This window comes from Abrus precatorius, unplaced genomic scaffold, assembly GCF_003935025.1.
Source record: "Abrus precatorius isolate BTA unplaced genomic scaffold, Abrus_2018 Scaffold5, whole genome shotgun sequence".
Lineage (NCBI taxonomy): Eukaryota > Viridiplantae > Streptophyta > Magnoliopsida > Fabales > Fabaceae > Abrus > Abrus precatorius.
Window position 1 is genome coordinate 7,665,851 of NW_020874395.1, and position 24,483 is coordinate 7,690,333.

The following is a 24,483-nucleotide window of genomic DNA, read 5'->3' on the forward strand; positions in this document are numbered from 1 at the left end:
ATTAGTATGAGATAATTTAAAATTTTTTATAGTAATTACTGAAGAAAAATATCATTTCTACCTATGAATGTAAAAAAGATTTTTATTTCATTTATTTACAAATTAATATTAGAAAAAAGTGCAGAAAGTATATATATTCACTTTTCTGCTAAACATTAAACACTTTTATTTTTATGTCACTTTCCTAAAAATAATAAAACTTTTATCTCACCTTATTAAATAGATTATACCTTCAAACAGCTTAACCTATATTCTTACCCAAGTGGAGAATATTATAAGAAACAAGTAATAAAATAATATTCTTAACAACATATCGATAATAATGTTCAAAACTTTTACACTTAGAACCCTTGAAATTCTTTCAGTAATTTGTCAGTTGTCACACTGACAATAATTCTAACTTTGGATATTAGTATTTGGTCACCATTGACATTTTCAAATTTCAAGATCATTGGTTACCACTAACTCGACGACTCAATTCATTGCATTGTTGCACCTGACTTAAGAACTAAACAAATACCCAAAACTAAAAACTAAGTTAAAAACATGTTGGTACATGAATTGTGAACTATTAATCAAATAATAATAAAAGTGCCTCTAATCTGTGACTTAATTTATACACGAGAACAGAAAATATACAGAACAAACATAAGCATTAAGGAAATAGCATCTGGCATCATGTTATTTACAGCAATATATGATAGGGCCAGATTAATAGATCTTGTCACACTGTTGATCCATTGTAGATTCCAATTGTTTCAAGAAACTCATCAAATCCATGCTTCAAAGACCATCATAGTAACCACCAATGCTTATGTGAGCTCTGCTCATCTGAACACCTCTTCCTGCAGATATTGCTTCGTTCAATTTGGTCGCATGCTGTACCACTTGCTTAATCCTCTGAAATCACAATCAAATTCAAGGTTAGTTCAAAATCCTAGAACCAACATAAATATCTTTAGTAAATCCTCCTATTAATAATTTAAATTTATTGACAGAATGTAAAATTTTAAAAATCTTCTGTTAATGTTTAAATTATAAAATTGCTTTTACTTTAATTTTTTTGAATATATATTAAAATTTATGACATTTTCCACAGTCAGAGAATAACAAGAATTTTAAAATCTCCTAATTAGAATAATTTTTTGGACCAAATCAATGGTGAAAATTCCACACTTGCCACAAAATAAACACTTTTTTTTTTATTTCCATGATACATTTTGAACAAATAACACAAACCCATCATAAATCAAGCATAAAATTTAATAATTTTAAGGCAACAAACCAAGCAATACTTAATTATATTTTTGAGAAAATTAGCTGACCTTGTCATCAGCATAGATCTGGAACCGAATCTGCTGCTCCTGCTTTAGTTTGTTCCTTTGCTGGGTTCCAAAGAAGAGAACACATATAGTAGCAGCAGCAACACCAAAAGAACAAATAGCTCCAACACCAGTCAAACTCCACTTCCATATGTTGAAACCACTGTTGTTCTCTTCTTCCCATGTTGAGTCCTCTTCTTTGTCACTCTCCATCCCAAACATGCCCTTCTCAATCATCCTTCTGGGAGAGGTGATGATTTCCTTGGCCTCACTTTTGTCCTCAAATTTGAAGGCACTTGCATCCATTGGAGGCAACAATCCCCTATTACATGACTTGGGGGAGTCCATTTTCATGTCCACAAATTCACTTTCCTTGATCTTGAAGAAAACTTGGGACACTGTGTCCTGATCAGCTTCCACTACCTCAAAGTCTTTGGCTTTCTCTGATGGAGTAGCAATTTTGATCATGTCTTTGACTAATACATCTTCTGAGGCCTTACAAATTCTGGGTTCCAATTGAATTGGCAAAGGGACTAGTTGATTGTGCACCCTTGATTTTCTAGGTGGTGATGAACAAAAGTATTCCATGTCAAAAACACTTTTTGAGTCCAAGTTTCCTTTTCCAAAGGAAATTTGCTTCTTCTCACCATCTTCACTGAAATCAAGGTAGCCATCATCAGAGAGAAACTCCCACTCATCAATATCCATCTCTAGGAGGGTGGTTCTGGATCTGAAAGAGTGATCAGGTTTATTGATTAGTATGGTAATAAATGGAAAGAAAAATTAACAAAAAAAGTTGGAATTTTGAATATTGGGTGTTGATTTATTGAGTCAAAAGATGGTGGCTTTAGTGGAATTTCATTGGGAATTGTAACTCACAGGCCATGAGCATAATAAGGCATGGTTTGAGTGAATGCTTATCTTTGTTGAAGATGACAAATTTGGGAATGGTCCAGATGGCCCCACCAAGGATAATTGCCTATACGAAAGGATTCCTGGATATTTCTTTTCAATTTTCTATTATTAATATCTGATTTAATGTTAAAAAAATATTAATAATAAACTTTTTAACATAATCTCTTAAATTTTTTATTATTGATTAAAATTCACTAAAAATTATAAAAATTGCATAGTCTTACTTTTGATTTAAAAATTTAACTTATATTTTTATAATCTTTAATAAATTTTAATTAAAAAAATAAGAGTGTATGCTAAAATAATCAGCGTGTTAAAGTTATAACATTCTTCAATAATAAAATACGATTAGCTTTGGATAAAGGTCGGTTTTGGTTCTTCTGTGTGCAAAACAAGAGTATTGGCACGTTGATAGATGGTTCTGCCTTTTTTAATTCTTATTTGTTATTATTGGTATGGTGATTTTGTAACAAGTAGAGAGAGGCTTACACTTGTAAAGAAAAAAAATAAAAAAAGTCTTTTGTTGCTTTTAATATGATCGAGAGAGCAAGAGAAGGTGAAGAGAGAGATGGTGAGTTGCTTGTTGAGAAAGACGCACAGAGTAAGAGTAGGAAGCCTTCAGATGGCACAATTTTGTATATTTACTATAATTTCCCCAACTTCCTTCCCATCAGATCATAACTGTGACAAAGTCACTCTAAAAACTGAACTACTATTTTCACTGTTAAACAGTAAAAATATTTTAAAATTATTATCACTATTTTTTATATAAATATTTTAAATTAAAAACAAGATAACATCTTTAAAAGGCTGAACAATATGTAATATTCTTATCCAGCTAACATCTGTGTCATATGGTAGAATTTGTTTCAAATTTATCATGTGATATTGAATTTGTTTCATTTTAACATACGATATCGAATTTGATGTCTACTTATTGCATCGGTGTTCTCATAATATAAATAATTCCTTCTCAATTTTAGATGCGCCATATTGTTAGGTAAAGTATTTTTTTTTTTAAAAAAAAGATGAAATGAATAAGTATCCACAGCCAACCTTATAAAAATAAGAATATTTGTTGTGTGGTTTGCTAATTTGTGATTATGGGTTTATGCATGTTGCTGCCATAGGAAGGGTGATTGGTCACCTTGCTAATCCGTTGCTGCTTTTGCCTCTCTAGCCGATAATAATCTGGTCGGAGTTGAGTATTAGGCTTTTGAGGATTCTGTTTTGTAGAAGCTGCAAAAGGTCTGTCATTTCGGCATTTTTTACATTTGATTTTTTTAAGCTGCTTTGTTATTTCTTGATTGAGTTAATGGATCATGTTATTAGGTAAGAGGACAAAATACACTAGAATCTTGATTTGGTTACTTCATTTTGCATGTTAAAAAAGTAAAAATGATTTTGAAAAACTCTATTTACGAGACTCTTGATTTGGTTACTTCATTCTTATTCTCTTTTTAATATATTTATTTATGTTCTGTCTTGTCTTTATCTGTTTTGGGTTTCTCTTGTTTTAAGGAAAGAATAAAATGAAAAAACTTTTTAACATTTTAACAGGGCATACAATACCCAGAAACGAAACAAGTTTATTTGTTCTGTTTTTAGACTGTTTTTTTTATTAGCAATGGTTTCATTTCATTTAACCACAAGTTTCCTACCCAGTCTCAGTTATTGGACTTTTGCATTAGGTTCCAATAGCAGTAGCTAGAGTACACTAATTTCACTAGAGCTTCCCTCAGTGAGAGATTGGTTCCAAGCACAATATGCTTGCCTTCTTATGCTGATCAGTGTTTAAAGTGTCTTTAATTGTCATATTCAAGGGCATTGTAGACCTTAGGCATGGATCAAAAGCTTATGGCATGTATTTCAGTGCATCGTGTCCTTTGTGTTTCTGTAGTTTTGTTATGTTCATTTACTAGGATACCTTATCTTCTATGCTTGAATTGCAGTCCTTCTCTCTGTGAATGAAATTGATCTTTTTTATTAACCCCTGCTAATATTTCTTTTTGCAGTAACTTTGCAACATAGAATGCCTTTTCTCATCCTTCTTTAATACAAGGCTCAAATACCCTTATGTTTCTCAATCCCATCACTGCTCTTTTCCTCTCCAGGTAAAATCCCAAATATTGTTATTCTGAGCGGAAAAAAAAGTGCTTTGTTCACCATTACCAAACCAAACCCATTAGATCTGAGTGTTCAGTAAAAGCACGGTGTTGAAAGACACCTGCATTAGGGGCACTTTAAGTCAAAAGACAGCAATAAAATGGTATGGAGGTGGAAGATTACAGCAGTAATGCTGAGCTCCACTCCCAAGCTATCACATGCAGGATAAGGTCACTTTATGCATGTGGATTATTTGGTAAAAGGGTAAATCACTAGAATGATTCCTTTACATCTATAAACAAGCATTATTCAACCACAATACCAAATATTTAAACCAAAAGGGAAGAAAAGGGAAGAGGCTCCAAAGCCACTACTAAATCTTATAAGGTATCCCCTTCAAATTTTTCTCCCAAACAGTCTCAAAACAGCTTCTGTATGACTTGAAGAAACCCTCCAATTTGAATCAATCCTTTGTATTTGGGAAAGACATTAAACATGAAAAAAACTAGACAACTTGTGAACTAAACTCAGACTAGTCACAAATAATACCCCCAAATCAACTCAAAGTAAAATATTAAACTAACCTTGAGGTCCACAAGAGGGAGAGATAGATCAAGATACAGATAGTGAATGAAATGATGCACGACCGAAGTGTGCACTAAGCCAACTATAAACCTGTTATTGGTCTAGACATGGAAGAATTATTCGTATGACCAATAGTGAATTTGAAATTTAGAGAAACAGACTCATCCTTAACAGAGCCTCTTTTGAGATAACTAATTCTGATAATAATAGCTTGTACTTTATTGAATACTTTTAGTCCTTTAAAATTTTAAACACAAAAGAAAGAAATCTATGATATGATATTATGGCCAATAAAAGGAAACAAATCCTTGATCATTGTAACAACATTATCTTCTATAAATAATTTTTTTAATGTATTTACATTAATAAAAATATAAATAAGAAATTTGGCAAGAAATTTTATAGGTTTGAATAAATAATACAAGATGAGAATACAAATTAATAAAATTTGTCAAATTTACAAAATTTCTCGACAAAACTTTTCACTGTCAAGGAATAAAATATATAAATGAAATTTTACATCTATTACATTAAAATTTATTATATCTGAGCAGTTCTATTCTAACAATCATTACCGAGTATGACCCTAAAACAAATTACCAATCTTCATTTCTTCGCTTTCATTACCTGAAACATTTCAGTAAGAGTGAGTATTTTTCACTCCACTAAATTACTTTTAAAAGAAACTAAGTTATTGCTTAATATTCTATTTTAATTCATTATCAATAGTGTACGGTCCATATTTATAATCATCACATCCAAACACATACAATAAGACAACCATTAATTGGAGCATATACAATACTTCATTCACTAAACATACATTTATATGTTAACATGCATATTATATATATATTGTCCCTGGGTTCCCTCAAGGACTTCCTAGCATAAGTAGCTGCTGATTGGCCGCAATATCACGGATATACATGTGTCATCTCGACCCCTTTTAGTAAAGGTATAGTCAAGAGCTTCGTCAGGAAATGAGGGTGTGACATGTGAATGTCCATTTTTCAATAAATTATTGTGCACACATTTATCGTTAGCATTCATCATCTTCATTTCTCAAAGATTTTCCTAAATCTTCTCTAGACTTTATACCCTCAGTGTATCGTTGTACTATCTATACTCATTCTCCTTCTTAACATTTTCATTTCCATATTCTTTTTATCAGTCAGCATGTCATAATACGTAAGTTATAATTTATATAAATTTATAGATCACAATAGATATTATAACACATTCTTCAATATGCTATAATATGTATTGTAATTACCCTTTTCAAGTTATTCTGATCAAACCATCATAATTATGTATCTCATTCTTTCTCTATCATTCATCATATACTTTTAATCAATCAATATTTCAATCATTCATGTGAATTTACTCCATTTGGATGCATTTCCGCCATCAATTTCATGTCTATGCTTAATGTATCATACCAGTTTAACATACAAGGTCATCATACAATATCATACCATACCATAGGTTAATCTAACAAAGAATTTATCATAATTATCACACATTCCAGTCAATACAATATATCAATCTAACACAGAAATTATCACTAATTTCACACATACAATCAAACAATATGCCAAAGGTTAAGCACCTTCGGACTTAGTTCAAATCATACAATCTCAATATGGTCTTCTATCATAAAGTTCAACACTTTGTGTCTTTTATTAATTAACATATATACATCCTAAGTAACTTAGTCTTAAAATTTCTTAATGTTGTTCTAACCCATAATTTTTTTTTTTTAGAATCTAATTTCATTAATTTCACATAAACTCAAAAATTTTCTTTATATAAAAAATACACCTTTATCATATGATACTATCAAAATTTACAAATCTTTACTAAATGAGTTACTCATATTTCTCGTAGTACTACCATATATATATATATATAACTAAAGCTAAAAAATATTCTCCTTACCTGGTAACAGTTCCTCAAAACTATTTTTTTGAGTGATCTATGGAGAGATTCCACGATATCTACGGAGATATATTCCGAAAGATGAGGTTTCTTAGATTTGAATGGAATCGATGGTTGAGCTCGGATTTGGAAGAGATTCGAAGTCCGAGAGAGTTCTTTCTAGAGAGAAAAATGAGAGACAACGGAGAAGGTCATTTGGTGAGAAATGAATGTTTTTTAGGCTGAGGTCCCTTAAATATCCTTCTATACAATTCTCGCTTGAGTTAACTTCCATTCTCGCCTGGGCGAGCCTTTCTCGCCTGAGCGAGATAACCAGACAGCAAAACTACATATTTTTCTGATATTCTTGCTTGAGAGATTGAGTCCAGAGAGCACTTATCTTTCCTGCGACTCATCGCCTGAGCGAGCTGCTCCCAACCTGAGTGATATCATTTTCTCGCCTGGGAGAGAGAACAGTTGGGACAATGTTATCTCATTCTCGCTTGAGTGAGATTCATCTTACTTGAGCGAGGGGTTCAAGAACGTTCTCTACAAGAAAATCTTACGTCGCTTGAGCGACATCTATCTCGCTTGAGCGAGATATCCTTTATCCAAACTCTTATTTTTCCTATTCAAGAGAAATTAAATTGAGGGGGTTATAATCATGATCTCAACTAATAAAAGAAAACAAGTTCTAAATCAATTAAGGATATTTTATGAAGGAAACAAATAAAATTCTAATCAAGCTGTATCTACTGCTGTCATGATGCATCTACTGCTGCCCCACAAATGTGTACACATCAAAACCTTGGAATTACAAACAAACTAGAAGTCACTACCAAATGAGTCTTGAAATTTCTCTGATTTGGCAATTTGGCAGAACCATGAGTTTCAATCACATTAGGATTTTTTGCAAATGACTGAAGACAAGGGAATTTAACATAATTTGGCAGAACTCATTGCACGTGGATAATATAAATCAATTATGATTTGTCAAAAATGTGTTAGAAGTTTTTGAATAGTTCATTACACATTCAATAATATATGAATTTAACCTGTCCATTAACTTTTATCTTTATTATTAGATAATTTGTAGACAAATGAATTGAATTGTCACCCCTGACTCGGTATAAGTTTTTTGATCTATAAAACTAATTTGTATGTGTCTTCCCATGCAAAATTAAACCAACGATAATGAAACTATTCTTTGTCAAGACTTAGTTATGGGTCATAGCTCAATGTTTCTAAGTAGGGAACTATAATCAACACACTAGACAACGTTAATGAAGATATAACAGCTAAGTTACTAGCACAGAAATGACAAAAAGTGACTTTCGTTAGCTGTCAACTAATTTGTTCATTTATTACCATTCATTATAAACCACTGGTATATAATCAAGGGTAATAAATGATTAAATAAACAAAGCGTAAATCTGAAGAAAAAAGTTATCAATATATACATAGCATGAGACATTCAACCACCCATTAAAAAATAGTAACAATGTAAATGACCAATGTTATTACATCAAACTGAACAAGTTCTGTACATACAATGTTCTGGTGCCAACAAACAAATAAGTTGAGCAATATGACTGTCTCTATGTGCAAGTTCATATACATAGCAACTTATGAGCACGTTTTAAACAAATATAATTTTCAAGAAGAGTGCATTGATTTTTATACACCCTTCTTTTCTCAAGGAGGCAATGCTTCTGATGTGCCTATGCGGCAGACATTTTTCACAACCGACCAATTCCTTATACAATCTTAATGATATTCGTGCCACGTCGAAGAATTCCAATCCTATCTTAGTTCTTAAATTCATCCTGTTAAATCATATACAAGCATTCCAATTAATGGTGAAAATGGATTACATTTACCCCTTAGTACAAATATCATGCAATTCTGTATACCTGTCATATGATGCAAATATCAGCTTTTTGTTCATCCTCTAAGTTAGTAGGTAGTAAATAAGTTCTTGTCTTCATTTGATTTGTAATTGTTTCCTCTGATAAACTTGGGTTTCCATTGCCAATGGGCTCACAAGCTCCTGTTCTACAGTTCCAAAGAGTAAACAAATTAAAACTTTCCATAGTCACTAGATTCTTAGGATCCTAGATCTCATTATTCTAATTCACCTTGATAAGAAAATACAACATCAGGTTTATGTCTACTTACCTCATAAGACGTGTGCTCAATGTCCAAGCACATCTCTACGATGTATAGCAATATTCTGCCTAATTTATGACAAGACAATCAATACACATAAGTAAAAATAAGTAGGATGAATATTATCTACATAAAAAGTCCTACTGAACTGTGATGTACAAAAAGCAATTATGAAGAGAAATAGAAAATATTACATCAACTTGGAGAGAGGCCATGGGAGGAAGAGTTTTACGTCTAACAGTTATCCTATAAGGTCGGTATATCCATGCACCTGGTGGTACATTGGGAACGCGCCTAGTGCCCATCTCAAAAGCATTTTGTATGGGAATTTGAGCACTGCTTGAAGGATTTGTTGGAAATCTATATGAAGCTGCAGTGGAGGATGCAAGTTGATGGAGTGACCTCTCCTCCCTTGCACTGGCCGCATTTGATAATCAAAGGTATGGTAGTGCGGGTTGACCAAAGCAGGATGAGGAAATCTTAGGCCATTTCTGCTGCCAGATTATCTCTGCAAACACATATCTGTAATGTCCATTAGCACTGGGACCTGTCGAATAAAAGGGTAACAATCAGAAACACCTAATCCGTTCATTATGCCAATTATTTAAAGAAAATTTGAGTACATTGTTTGGCTATTGAATTGACATTGTGGGAGGCAGATTATACATGGAAGAATAAAACACCTGTAGATTTATTCAAATTTTAGTTGTACAATAGACTTCAAAAACTTATCGCTTGGTTGATCCAAGAAGCTTAGTTAAGTTTCCACTTTTTATTAGAACACCTGAATGAAACTTCTCAAAGGATTTGTTGGAACTCTATATGAAGCTGCTGTAAATTCTTCACTTTATTCACTCATCATCCAAGTAATATTAATATACATGAACACATCTAACAAAGGAATCACAGGAAAAAAAAATGGAGAAAGAAAAACATCTTTACCTTGTACAAAGGCATTGGAAGAGACAAATTCCAAACCAAAAATGGCCATTATTATTGTTGTTGTTGAGCCAACCTGGGGTGAGGAGCTTGATGAAAGTGTTGCCCCGAATATTTACTTCGAATTGAATGGTTATGGTCATGCACCATAAGAGGCTCATCTGAGAAGAACTAGCTGAGCATTGAAATGTTGATTGTTTCCTCTCATTCCTAAAGAATGTTTGCGTTTGTATATTTCAGAAGCTGTGAATGTGCCTGAACCTGACAACTGACAGGAGGTTCTGCAATCTAGGTTTCTAGGACTATGCAAAGGCAGAAGACGTAAGGGTGGTTTTTCAAGATTTTTTTATTAGTGGCTATGATATAGGTGCCCAAATGTATAATACTGCGATCAATGGGCTTTGCAAGGAGGGCTTGTTGATGAAGCCTTGTGGTCAAAATTGGAACAGTGGTTGCGTTCCTGATACTTTAAGTTTTGAAATAATTATCCGTGCTCTTTGAAAGAGATGAGAATGATGCAGCCACAATAAACTTCTTTGTGAAATGATTGCTAGAGGCTTACTGCAAGTAATTACTTATAGATCAATGATCAATGACAGATACTCGATTTGCAGCCTTTTGCTTTCACATGGAGATAGAGACTCCAAATTTGTAATTATGGGTTGGCCCGTTATCTTAGTAAGTTTTTTACTTTTAGCTGATGGTCATATTCTCATTTCCAGAAAAGATGTGTGTACAGGAAGCAGCGGTTCTTCTTTTTCTTTGTTAACTGTGGCTTAATTTTGTGTTAATAGTGATGATTAGTGGACCATGTAAGATTAAAATAGTGGATGAAGCCATGAATCTCTTTGTAGAAGTTCAATGCAAAATTATGGTTCTAAATAAGAAATGGTTTGTGCAAATCAAAAAGAATTTGTTTGGCAGCTTGCTTGTTAGTGGATTATTCTAGATTAAAATGGTTCATGAAGCCATAAATCTCTTTGAATAAATGCATTGTACAATCGGGTCTATAAGATACTAGAATAGTTACATCACGGGAGTGCATTCCAGTCATTAGTCATTAATCCCATATGTCAATGGGAATTTCTTGTCAGTAAAAAAGAGAACACACTGGGCAAGTTCAATCTCCTTTTTCACTTTAAACTTCGTTTGTAGTGACGGTCTTCGTTGGCCCCTCTCTTTTGCATTTTAGATACCGCGTGTTTCTGGCAAAATTTTAAAAATTGCTTCGTAGCAGAACCAAAGAACAATGGTCCGCAGATCAGAAGACACCAGAAAATGTATAACTGAACACAAATATTTGATGACAGCACGGATGCATACAACACAGGAAAAATAGAAGAAAAAGCTCACAAGTCATTTAAGATTAATCAGTTTGACCTGCATAATTGCATATGGAAAAATGCACTTCATATAGTTCTATCATTGTTAATTGTTGTTATAAGAGTCTTTTCGGAAAGGTAGCTGACAAATACACACAAAATTTAAGTATACCTTATGAGAATAGCTCGTAAGCAACTAGAGGACTTACTCAGGTTAAGGGAGGGAGATTAGGATGAACTCCTCGTGAGATGATGTTTTATAAGTAAGTTTTAAAATTTTAATTCATCTCATAGTCACCAATATATTTTTTTTAGTACTTATATTATATAGGATATAATCTTTTCACATTAATGTAAGTGTAAAAATTCTTATACTCAAATTGAATTTTTTATTTACTTTCCATACGATTAATAAAGTAATAAATTATAACCCGTTAGATACAATATGAATGCATACTTTTGCATAAATAATATAGTTTCCTTAACATAGAAATTGTACATACCAAGGAACTTTCGACTATTGAGAGCATCTACCCGATATGAATGTATGTTCTATTTAAAGAACAGTAGGCATTCTAGTTTTACATAGCATTTTTAGTAAATTTATTTATTATTTATCATTTTATTTTACTTTATTTTTGTTATGTGTTAATAATTTATAATTAAATAACTATAAATTCTATTAAAAAAATCTATTTATTTATTTATTAAGTATAAAGTTGTATTATGAAAAAAGATTATGATAAGAAATGTTATGTGCTCTTGCTGCTGTAGTTAAATTATTTTTCTTGAATAATTCATCTAATAGCCATCAATATGTTCTTTTTAGTATTTATATTCTGATTATATGTATTATCATTTTAAAAGAATTAATTACAACAATAAAATAATAATTTGTATATTTATCTTTACAATTTAATTGTTGTCCTTTTACTTTTATTAAATTAATCTTACTTCAATTACTTATTTTATGAAATTTTATTTTATTATTTAATTTTTGAATAGTTAAATTTGTTATCACTAATTTTTAATTAAAATATCATATGAAACTTAATTAAAAAATTAAAAAAATACAAAGGTCAAATTAATAACATAATGAAAATAATATAAGTATATTTGATATTACTTTTTATGATCAATTTATATTTTAATTTAGTAAATGATCACTTTTTTTATTATTTTAACTATATTTATTTATATTTAAAATATAATTTTTTCATTAACATTAATTAGATTTTTCATACACAATTTTTTTATCAATATATTAAATTATTAAATTAAAAAGTTAAGACTTTGTTTGCGACTTGAATTTTTAAAAAAAGATAAAGTTACATGTTATGATTATATTTGTCTTTGAGTTTTTTAATGAGAGGATGAAGTTAATAAACTCTCATAACTCCATATTTTTTATTTTTTCAATTTAGAGAGTTTTGTATTATTTTTTTTTCCTTTTCATTTTCTCTCTTTTTTTTTAACTCTTTATTTCTTTTTTCTTCTAAGTTCCTAAACAAATACTAAGATAATTACTGCAATTTTTTGTTTTTAATATTTTATGTTTTTCCACTTCTATATAATAAAGTTTTATTAAATATAATTCATGACCAATATTTTTTTTATTTTAAAGATTTTATGGCCACCGACAAAAAATTATTATTATAATCAATTTCAATCAAATTTTGTTCAATATAATATATAATTAATATTTTCTTTTATTTTTAAAATTTTATGACCATGAGATAGTTTGTAAAAATTAAATCCAATTATAATTTCTTTATTTTTAAGACTTTTAATAATTATGGATTAATTATTATTTAAGTTTATATATAATAATATTATTTTAATATAAATAAATATCCAAAAAATTAAATCATAATTTTAGTGAACATTGTTTGTCCACAATTACAAACAATTTTGTAAACAAAATAAAATATATATAATTCTAAATATACATTTAAAATAAAATAATTAATAAATATTTAAATAAATCAACAAATAAAATTAAAAATAAGTATTTAAATTATATATAATATATAATTATGCATATTAATTTACCATGTAGTTTATATATATATATATATATCATGTTAATACTTATTTGTAGGCAAATGTACCTACTAAAAAGTAATAAAGAGTTTTCAAATTAAGAGTTTTCAAATTATCGTCTCACAAAGATTATTTTCAAATATCAAGAATAACTTAATTTGATTATTTAAATGTAATAGGATTGTAACAGATAAAAAATAGAGCTTAATTTTAACAATAAATTAAAAGAACAGTAATAGAATATATAAGAGAGATAAGATGAAATAAGCCTAGAACTTATGAGTTCGTCTACTACATTTCTTTATGTTCTAATTAATTTAATCCTGATATTGGTATTCAAATATTTGTCAACCATTCATAATTAGTTTTATTAACACCAAAAAATTATGTAATGTCAATATTTTTTTTCTTGAACAAATAATCCCAATGTTCATTCAACGTAATTAGTCAAGAAAGCATAAAGATTCTATAAGTTTGTTAATTCAATAACGACTGAAAGAAAGGAATTAAGTATGATTAACCTAACCCCTTATCTCATTTTATCTTATAGTTTTGTTAATTACATGTGGTATGATCAATGCTAAATGTGATCAAATCTTAACATACACAATATAATCTAATAGAATAAAACTAAATATTAAAGGAAAACCAATACCAACATTAAAGTAAAAATCACATAAAGTTTGTAGTAAGATTCATCATAGCCCTAGTTATGGGTTTAGTTACTCATAACAAAATAAACTACGAAGAATGTGATAAATAAACTCATAACCATAAAGAAAACTCAAACAAAAGAAATTTAAAAAGGTAGAAGATAAAGAAAGTTTTCGTTCTTCGAAGGGGTGCTCAATCACTTGCTTAGTCTCCAAGAAAAAACTTTGTCGTCCTTGCCAATGGTCTTCAATGATTCTAAAAAATGAGTTTGGGTAGAACTAAGAAGATGAAGAAAGTGTGTAGAGAAGTTAAAGTGTGTCAAGTGTAGAGCATAAGACCTTTTTAGATAGGTTGTGACCTGAGTTTCCAGTCGGTTGAGTTCTATATTTTCAAATCAGTTTTATCCACAATCAAAATCACTCCAAATCTTCGTATCTAAGTTTAATTTTTAAATTTTAAATTCAAACTTAACTTCACATAGCACTGCCAAAAACTAAAAATATCTAATTTTTATCAAGAATATCTCCATAATGCACTAATAACAACTTCCAGCTAAACTGCAATAATTAATAACATAATTAGTGTAAATATATATAAATAGAGTTTAAGTGTATAAATATAAATTATAAAATATATCAAAATATGAACTTATCCATACTATAGTGTAGTTAATTTAATAAATATTTGTTACTTTAAAACAATTTTGTCAATTTTTTGAAATTTTAAATAAAAAATAAAATATTATTTTAGTTATCAATTTATATGTAATATATTATTAAGTATTTTATAAATATTATCTTTTGTTCATTTGTTTATTTTTTTAATCATTTTAGTTCTCATTATCATTATTAATTAAATTTAATCATTTATTATTATTATTATTATTATTATTATTATTATTATTATTTTGATATAATTTTTATAAATATTAGAAGTTAAAAATTTAATATAAAAATTATTTATTTTAACATATTAATTTTAATATTTGTTATAAATTTAAATAATTTTAATGAAATATGTTAATCAATTATTATTTTTAAAGTTGTATTTTAGAAATATCAATAATTATGAACTAAATATATTCAATTCATAATTAATTTTTTATAAATATTCATAATTATAACCTTTCTTAGAAATACATATTTTTATAATTTAAAAATTATCTTAATTTTTTATAATTTTCAATTTATTTTTTTGAGTCTTATATTTTAAATTAATGGTTATTAATGACACTTTATTAAAAAGACATGACACAATCCAATATAAGTATTATTTTAAAATAAATTATACTTTTTAAAATTATATTTTATTAATTTTTTATCATTATAATACATACTATTTGTAATGATAAATTTAAGTGAAAATATTTTTTTTTAAAAACATTATTGCTTAAAAGAATTTTATTATATATATAATTATCCACAAAAGTATAGAATTTTGTTTTTTCATTATTAAATTTTATGTATATTTACTCTAGACTAAAATATTTGTACTTTTTTTTTTCTAAACATTAATATTTTATTAAGAATAAATTTAAAGTGTAAGAATACTCTAACTCGTTACGACTCTAAAAAGAACTAATAATATATATTAAAAAATTATTAATTCAATTAACATATAAGAATCTATTGCAAGCATTTTCAAAGAATGATTATTTTACTGAATAAAAAAAATATATTGTTATTGAAGAAAATATTATTTTGCTGAAAGTCAAATTATCCATACTACTGCAAATCATATAATTACAACTTCTCTCTATTTTTTTTTTTACATTGAATTTTACACATGCTTAGTAACATTTTGTGCAAATTTTTAAATAAATTTAAACTAAAATATTTATACATTGTACGAGCTATTAATCTGGTTTGTTAAAGTAATTCTTGATGTTTTATTATATCACTAAATAGTAAATCAACTATAAAAATAATTGTATTCTTGTATCTATAAATAATTGTTATACCACTTTTAAAAATCTTGCCAAAAATCATTTCATTAACCTACTTTATTTTTGTAGTATTTTACATTCATTTTAATTTATAAAACTTATTTAAATAAGTAAGTGTTTATATTTTTTAGTTTGACAATTTTTATTAAATTTATTTATTTTGTATATGTTTTTTTTAAGAGAAATACATCCTTCAATAATGATCAAACTATATGTTTTTATATTTTTTATTATATATCAATAATATATAATCAAATAACCATAAATTATATTAAAATATTTTATTTATTTAATAAACATAAAACTTCAATGTGAAAAAGGTTGTGACAAGAAACATTCAATTTTTTAGCTTTTATTATGATTAAATGATTTTACTATGATAATTTATCTAAGAATTATCAATGTTTTTTTTTGAGGTATTTATATTAAAATTATATTTATTATTAATTTTTTAAAAATTTTATGACAACAATAAAATAATGCATTTGCATGACTGATGTTTAAAATTTAACTATTGTTATTTTAATTATTTATTTTTATAAAATATTATTTATTATTATTTTTTATTTCTCATCAAAAAATGTAGTGAATGAGTCTAACATTAGAGATTTTTTGCATACACAAACTAAAATAAATGTTATTTATTATTTAATTGTTATATAGTTAAAAAAAATTATTGCTAAATGTGAATTAAAATTATAAATAATTAACATATCATAAAAAGATTAATGAAAAAATTAAACAAATACACAAACTAAATTAATAGCATAATAAAGTATTGTATCATTCTTTTAATGCAGTTGTATTTTATATTAATTTTATAATAAGTTTAATTATAATATAATAAATACCAAAATTTTAAAAGATTTTTTATATTTAAAATATATTTTTAATTAATTTAAACAAAATAGTTTAAGAAAAAAAATAAACAAATCTGCATGCATTTTTAGTAGAAATTCCCTAATTCTTTTAGAGTTATGTTTAAAGATAAAAACAAAATAAAACTACTAATATTTAAAACAAAAAAAAAAAAAAAAAGCTACGTTATCCTAACACATCAAAATAAAGTTATACTAGCAATATCTCCAAAGATGATGCTGATTTGATCATTTGCACCATTTCCCTTTTAATTATGATCGCTAATAATTCTTTAAATGTTGTATTATGTTCTCTAGTTAGATGATTATTATAAAATTTATCACCAGTAAAAATTATAATGTTATATCAAGTTTCTCTTCAAATTCTTGTTAATTATATAGTTATGAAGTTTATCATTGTTTTAATTGAAAATAAGAGAAAATGTAGTTATGTGAAAAACATCACCTATCAAATTGTGATTTTCTTTGATTTATTATTCTATGCGTATATAGAATATAATTCACCACAAATAAATGCTTAAAATCTATTTTAAAATTAGATGTTGTGCTTTCGATATATACTTTTAATGATTAAAACTTACCTTTTAGTAACAAACTACTTATTTTGCAAGAAATTCTGGTTATATATATTTTTAATTTTAAAAAAATACCTAACACTCTATCTCAATTTATTTTAAAAAGCATTTATTTTATAAAATTCATTATGCATTTTCTAAATAATAATGTTGATGTTACGTATAATTAGTTTTTTCAGAAAAAGGTAAAAAAAATAAATAATGTCTTGCTTTTATTCCTTCCTCTTTTTCTCTCTTTTTTTTAGGATATATTAAAATAAATAAAGTATACTGTGAGTTTCATGATTTAACAAAATTAATAACTTTGACAACGTCTAAAATTTGATGACAAATTGGCAATTACCTCAAGATGCTTAGATTTAACTGATAGACTAAATAATTGTTCATGTCATATGTCATAAATATTGAATACAATTAGTAGTTCTATTAATAATTTGGTTTTATTTTTTAAATAATAATTTTTTTACTTTTAAATATTTAATTTTATATTTTACACATGCTTGCTGATTTTAGGCATAAGAAGAAAAAAAATACCATTATCAATAATAGTTGAATAAATAATATATTTTTAAAATGTTATCAAATCAATTTAATAGATTCTAAGGAAAATAACTAAGAGTGTAAATAAGTTAAGTTATTTATAAATTATTTAAGTTAATATTATTAAATATTTGGTTAAGCTTGTTAATTTAGCTTAAAATAATGTTTAATTATTTAAACGAGTTAAGTAAAAATTTTGTAAAACAAGCTTTACATTAATAATTCGTGGATAGTTCATACATCTGCACACTATTTATTTTATTCTAATTTTAAATAAATAACCATAATTTTCCTTCACAAATACTATAATTACTAAACTTGAATTATATATATTTTTCATTATTAGAACTATTTATAAAATAATTAAAAATAAAATTAGATAAAAATGATTATTTAAAAAAAGACAAACTTAGCATAATTTTTTTAAAAAATTATATGAATAAAAAATATTAAACTAAAAACAATATTATTATTTATAATTTAATTAAAATTAGTAACTTATGTAGCAAGTAATTCCACCGCAGAAAAATTTTTACATATCCAAATACTCTAATTTAAGAATTTATTCAAGTGATATCAAATTACTTATCATTCGAACCATCTTTTATTGATAAAGTTTGATATATTTAAAAATATAACTTAAACACTAATTTAATAAATTTTTTTATTACAATACTTATGATAAATTATTTTAAATAAATTACAAGTATTTATTTTAATAAGTTATATTGAATAACCTATTAAATAATTTATTTTATACAAATAATTATATAATATATTTGATCATAATTTATTAAAATAAATTAAAAATTATTTTTATAAACTATCAAATAAAATTTATATTATTTAATTTTTTTATGCTACTTATTACTTCGAATTTAAGTTAAATATTTTAACATTATTATTTTATTGATCAATTTTATATTAATAATAATGATTAATTTGTATAATAATAATATAAATATTATTCTCGCGTAATCTTTTACTCGTTATATTTATTTATTTATTCTTAACTTGTTTCAATCTCTCTCTTGAAATCAAGAAAAGCCGCAACAGCACAGGAAAGTTCATCTATCCATCTTAACCTCTGTAAGTCTAATTCTATTCTTTTCACTCTTGATTTTAATTTTGGGATGAACAGATGTCATTAACAAGGTCAAGGTATGTTCTCTCGCACACTCTTCTCAAGTTTCTCCCTTTTGCTCTCTCTTACTCTGCGAAGCTTCACACTCATTCTTCGCCCCCGTCTATTCACGATGTTAACGATGCTGTTGCCTCGTTCAATCGCATGCTCACTATGCGTCCTTCTGCACCCATCATTCAATTTAACAAGATTTTGGGTCCTTGTTAAGACTAAGAATTTTCACGCTGCCCTTGCTCTTTTTCAACTATTGAGATTCTAGGGGAATTGAGTCTAGCATTGTTACTTTTAATATTTACATCAATTGTTTATGCCAACTGCGTCAAGTGACCTTAGCTTATTCGGTATTGGCCAAGATCTTCAGATTGGGTTATCAGATACCATAACTTTGACCACCCTCATGAGGTTTCTGTCTCAATGGTAATGTCAGAAAATCACTGCATTTGCATTACAAGGTAGTAGTACAGGAATTTCAGATGATCGAAGGACATTACTACCTGATCGAAGGACAGTGTTAATAAATAATTAAATTATATTGAATCCATGACTTTTGCATTTTAGGTCAAGTAGACGAAACAGTTGGATTGTTCAATGTAATGGTATTGAAAAGCATCGACCCAGATGCTTGTACCTGTAACATATTGATTGATGCCTTGTGTAAAGAAGGAAAGGTCAGAGAAGCTAAAAATGTGTTGGCTATGATGATAAAAGATGGGATGAAACCTAATGTTATTACTTACAATACTTTAATGGATGGCTATTGCTTAGTTAACGAAGTAAAGAATGCTAAATATGTATTCAACAACATGATCCAAAATGGGGTAACCCTGATGTACGTAGCTACATAGTCTTGATTAATGGATTATGCAAGAATAAAAAAGAGGATGAAGCCATGAATCTTTTTAAAGAAATGCATTGCAAAAGTATGGTTCCAAATACAGTAATTTACAATTCTCTTATTGATGGTTTGTGCAAAACAGGAAGAATTTCTGATGTTTGGAAGCTTCTTGATGAGATGAGTCAAAGTGCTGATATAATTACTTACAATTCCTTATTAGACGCATTATTCAAAAACCATCATGTAGATTGGGCTATTGCATTATTAAATAAAGTTATAGACAAGGGCATTCATCCAATTGCATACACATACACCATACTTATTGATGGATTATGCAAAAGTAGAAGACTAAAGGATGCACGAGAGATTTTTAAGAATATTTTGGTTAAAGGCAATCTTAGTGTTCATTCATGTACCGCTATGATTAGTGGACTTTGTAGGGAGGGCTTGCTGGATTAAGCGTTGGCCTTGAAGTAAAAAATGGAAGACATTAATTGCTTTCCTAATGCTGTAGTAACTTTTGAAATAATTATCCGTGCTCTCTTTGAAAGGAATGAGGATCATAAGGCAGAGGAACTTCTACATGACATAGTTGCTAAAGGCCTCTTGTAAGAGTAAGTCTAGTTTAGATGCTTCCTAGTTTCACATTATTAGGAATTTTAATAATTAGCAGTGATTATTTTAGATAGTTTCACATATGTGATGGGCTCACTATCACATTACTTTGATTAAAAAGCATATATTTATTCATATATTCTCAAGTTGTTACAATAACAATCATTGATATATTTGAGTCTTGACATAAATATCATTCTTCTACCCAATTTAATGTCCATATGCTGTATCTACTGCGAAGAATTTGTTCAATCACTGATAAATTGTTAATGATGAACCTAACATGATTAGTTTAAATGCTGTATCTCTTGTTGTTGACTCTATTACCACTGATTGTATCGTAAGTATGAATAGAATTTTATTTTTCTTTCTTATTATCTCTTTTTGAGAAAGGTAAATAGTTTAAAACATAAGCATTATCTGCCTGCAACATTTCTTTCGGCCTCTAGTGTTGCATCATTGATTTTCCAGGACTATGCAAAGGCAGAAGACAAGGATGCACAACAGGTTTTTGAAATTTTTTTTTTTATTAACGGCTACATCTAGGTAGAAATACTTGTTAGATGGAGTTACCCCTAAGGAAGAAGTTGTCCTTGGGAGAAAAAGGCTATTAAACCCCCACAACTGATGTACGAAGCTACTAACAAAGGAATACAAGTGGAACTTTTTGTAATAACTAGTCAATTATTGTGATAAAGTCTCCCTTGTTGCAAGGTATAATCTTTATGTGAACTGGGATCTGCTATGAAATCTTTGCACAACTGTTGCAGCCTGGAATCCCGTAGAATTTCACCCTCTAATTTGTCCCACTCATCAACTCTAATAGTGGAGATGGCTGAATAAATCATTTTGCTGGATAATGCATCTGCCACCTTGTTATCACTTCCTGATCTGTACTGCATTTCAAAATCAAAACCCAACAATTTAGTTGTCCATTTACACTGATCTTCACCAAGCAGACGTTGTTCAGTTAGAAACTTAAGACTTTTCTTTATCAGTTCAAATTACAAAGTGCCTGCCTATGAGATAGTGTCTCCAGTTTTGAACTGCGAAAACAATGGCCAATTACCTTTTATAGACTGATTACCGTCAAACTCTTTCTGACAAGGAATGACTGAGAAAAGATATTGGGACTCTTGCAACAAAACAGCACCTATCCCCTTCCGTTCCGGATGCATCGGCCTCTACCAAAAAATGGTTTGGTAAAGTCTGGAACGGCCAGGACCGGTAATGATGTCATAGCTAAGGGTAATGCTTCAAAGGCTCTTCCTCTTACCAGTGAAAATTGTTTTTCCAAAGCAATTTTGTGAGTGGTTTGACTCTCTTTCCATAATTCTGGACAAATTTTCTATAATACCTTGCAAGTCCCAAGAATCCTCGTAATCCCTTCATGTCTTTGGGGCTAGGCCAGTCCCATTTTCTTCGGATCAGCCGCCACTCCATCAGTGAGATAACATGGCCTAAGTATTCTACCTGTGGTACTATAAAACTACATTTTTTCTTCCACTAAATGATGAGCACCCAACAATTGGAAAACTTTTTGTAAATGATTAACATGATTTTTTTTTTCTTCAGTCTTGCTAAACGTTAAACGTCAGTGTGTCATAGGAAAAACCAGCACAAACTTTCTCAAAAATAGGTCATAGCACTACATTCATTAAGGCCTGAAAAGTAGAAGGTACATTAGTAAAACCAAATGGCATCACGAGCCATTCATAATGACCTTCATGGGTTCTGAACGTTGTTTTCGATGTCTGCCACCTTTGGTGATAACTAGATTTAAGGTCTGATTCAGAAAAATTGGCTGCTACCGCTAACTCATCAAGTAATTCATCAATGATTGGGACTGGGAATTTGTCAGGAAAAGTAACCTTGTTTAAAACTCAATAGTCCATAAATCTCCAACTACCATTTTTTTTCTTGACCAAAATAATGGGACTGGAAAAAAGACTCAGGTTAAATGAAACCAACTTGTAACATTTCTGCCACCAATTTGTCTATTTCAGCTTTCTGATAACATGGATATCTATAAGGTCTCAGATTTGGAATATTTTAGCCTTCCTTCAATGTTAGGGAATGATCATGTTTCCTGGGAGCAGGTAATCCTAGATGGTGTGGAGACACATCTTCAAACTGTTCTAGAACTGCCCTCAACGATATCCATGTAGAAGTAGAAAGCTCAGGGAATACCCTGGTAATACAAGAAGAAAGCTTAAAAATAACAGAAGACAGCAAAGACAAATTAAGCTTCTCCTATGGCAGCAGTCACCCCCAATAACCTCCCAGATATTTCCTACCCTATTCACTCTGATCATCTCCCATATATTCTTTCCTCAGCCATATATTCTTTCCTCAGCCGCCTCTCTCACTCTTGCCACGTCATTCATTTGTTAATCTGTTAGAATCTTGCATAACAGCTTCCCTGCACACATTCCCTATTTTGCCCCTCCTTCTCTGGTATGTCTTAAGTGGAGGCCCAGTTGGCTTGTACCCAACATCTTTCCTCTCTCTGCACTCAGTTAAAAACCCCTGCCCATTTTCCTGTAATTCTTTCACTATAGATTTAAGTGTCGCTACTGATCTACAAGAGTAGGATCCTTTTATAGCATGTATCTTATCTTGGAGCTTGATCTGCGGACTGACATCGCCAAAATTTGCTCTGATTTCAAGGAGGTCAAATGTAACATAATTATTAAGTTTGAACTTGATTTGTTATTTGTTAAAGACTTTATTTTAGATTTGACTTGCCTTGTTTAAGTGGCTTAAATTGGCCTGAAACCTATTAACAAAACTTGTTACAAAAAAAATTAATATTAATAAAAATATTAATATTTTATTATTAAATTAGTTTATATATTTTTTAATTTCAATCTACGTTATTAATAATTATTAAATAATTATAATAATATTTATATAATTTTATAAATAATTTTTAAAATATTATTTAAGTATTAATTATAAATATTTTATATTAATAAAATTTATATTTATATTTTTCTTGATTTATTTTTAAAAATTATATAAATAGTAAATATTTTAGTTTTATTTTAGAAACATATTTTGTTTGTTTAAAGACATCTTATATTCAACAAATAAAATTATAGTAAATACATAAAATTGATAAAAAAAAATAACATTCACACAATTTGTTGAATCAACTAAAAGAAAATTATTATATTTTAAAAAATAAATAAATTTAAATTTAATACAATATATATATATATAATGACAATAATAATAACTATTAAATTAAAAAATAATTACAAAATATTTAATTTTATTTGTTTTATTAATTTGTCATTTTAAATTAACAAATAAATATAAAATTTACTACATTATAATATTAATGTAATATAAAAAATATTACTGATACAATAAATTAAAACATATACTTATATATTATATATAAATTGATAAATTAACTAATAAATTAATTACAATCTTTGCAAGTTACAAAAATATATATTATTATATAATTTATTTATAATTATATTATTTGTTACATGGTCTGATTATATATATATATTAATATATATATTATAATAAATTTTTTATTTTATTTTCTTATTATTTTTATAAATTTTTTCTTTCAAATAAAATATAATTTATATTTAAGCAATTTTTATTTATTATAAATATAAAAAATTATAACATAATATATTAATATAATAATTAAATATTAATAATAATAAAATTAAAAATATGAAAAATTTATTAAAAGAATATTAATATTTTATTTTTAAATTTTAATTTTTTTAGTTTTAATTATATCTTATTCTTCTTCAACTTGTTTAAATACGTGTAATCATGTATACATATTTTTAATTTTAAATATAATATAATTTTTATTTATTATAAATAAAAAATTTTCCCAACCATTTGATCCAGCAGGATACAATTATTGGGATTACATTGACGCTTGGACAAGAACTTTCTGGTTCCAGAATAAACTTAACCGACATTCTTGGTTAATATATTT

The 24,483-nt window shown here is 27.8% G+C and overlaps 1 protein-coding gene across 1 annotated transcript; it reads right to left on the reverse strand.

Annotated features, from left to right (window-relative positions):
* Window positions 1–258: 258 nt before the first annotated feature.
* On the reverse strand, window positions 259–2,257 carry LOC113867260. Its single transcript, XM_027502451.1, has 2 exons — window positions 1,326–2,257; window positions 259–900 (listed from the first exon to the last, which is right to left on the reverse strand). The coding sequence occupies exons 1-2, from the start codon at window positions 2,028–2,030 to the stop codon at window positions 784–786; spliced, it is 822 nt and encodes a 273-aa protein (XP_027358252.1). The 5' UTR covers window positions 2,031–2,257; the 3' UTR covers window positions 259–783.
* Between the last annotated feature and the right edge of the window lie 22,226 nt (window positions 2,258–24,483).

Excerpts from the sequence above, each read along its gene's own strand:
- LOC113867260 (XM_027502451.1), bottom strand. The coding sequence starts at position 2,030 with ATGGATATTGATGAGTGGGAGTTTCTCTCTGATGATGGCTACCTTGAT. Across the intron at positions 901-1,325 it reads AGATCTATGCTGATGACAAG|AGGATTAAGCAAGTGGTACA; the intron begins GTCAGCTAATTT and ends TTGTGATTTCAG.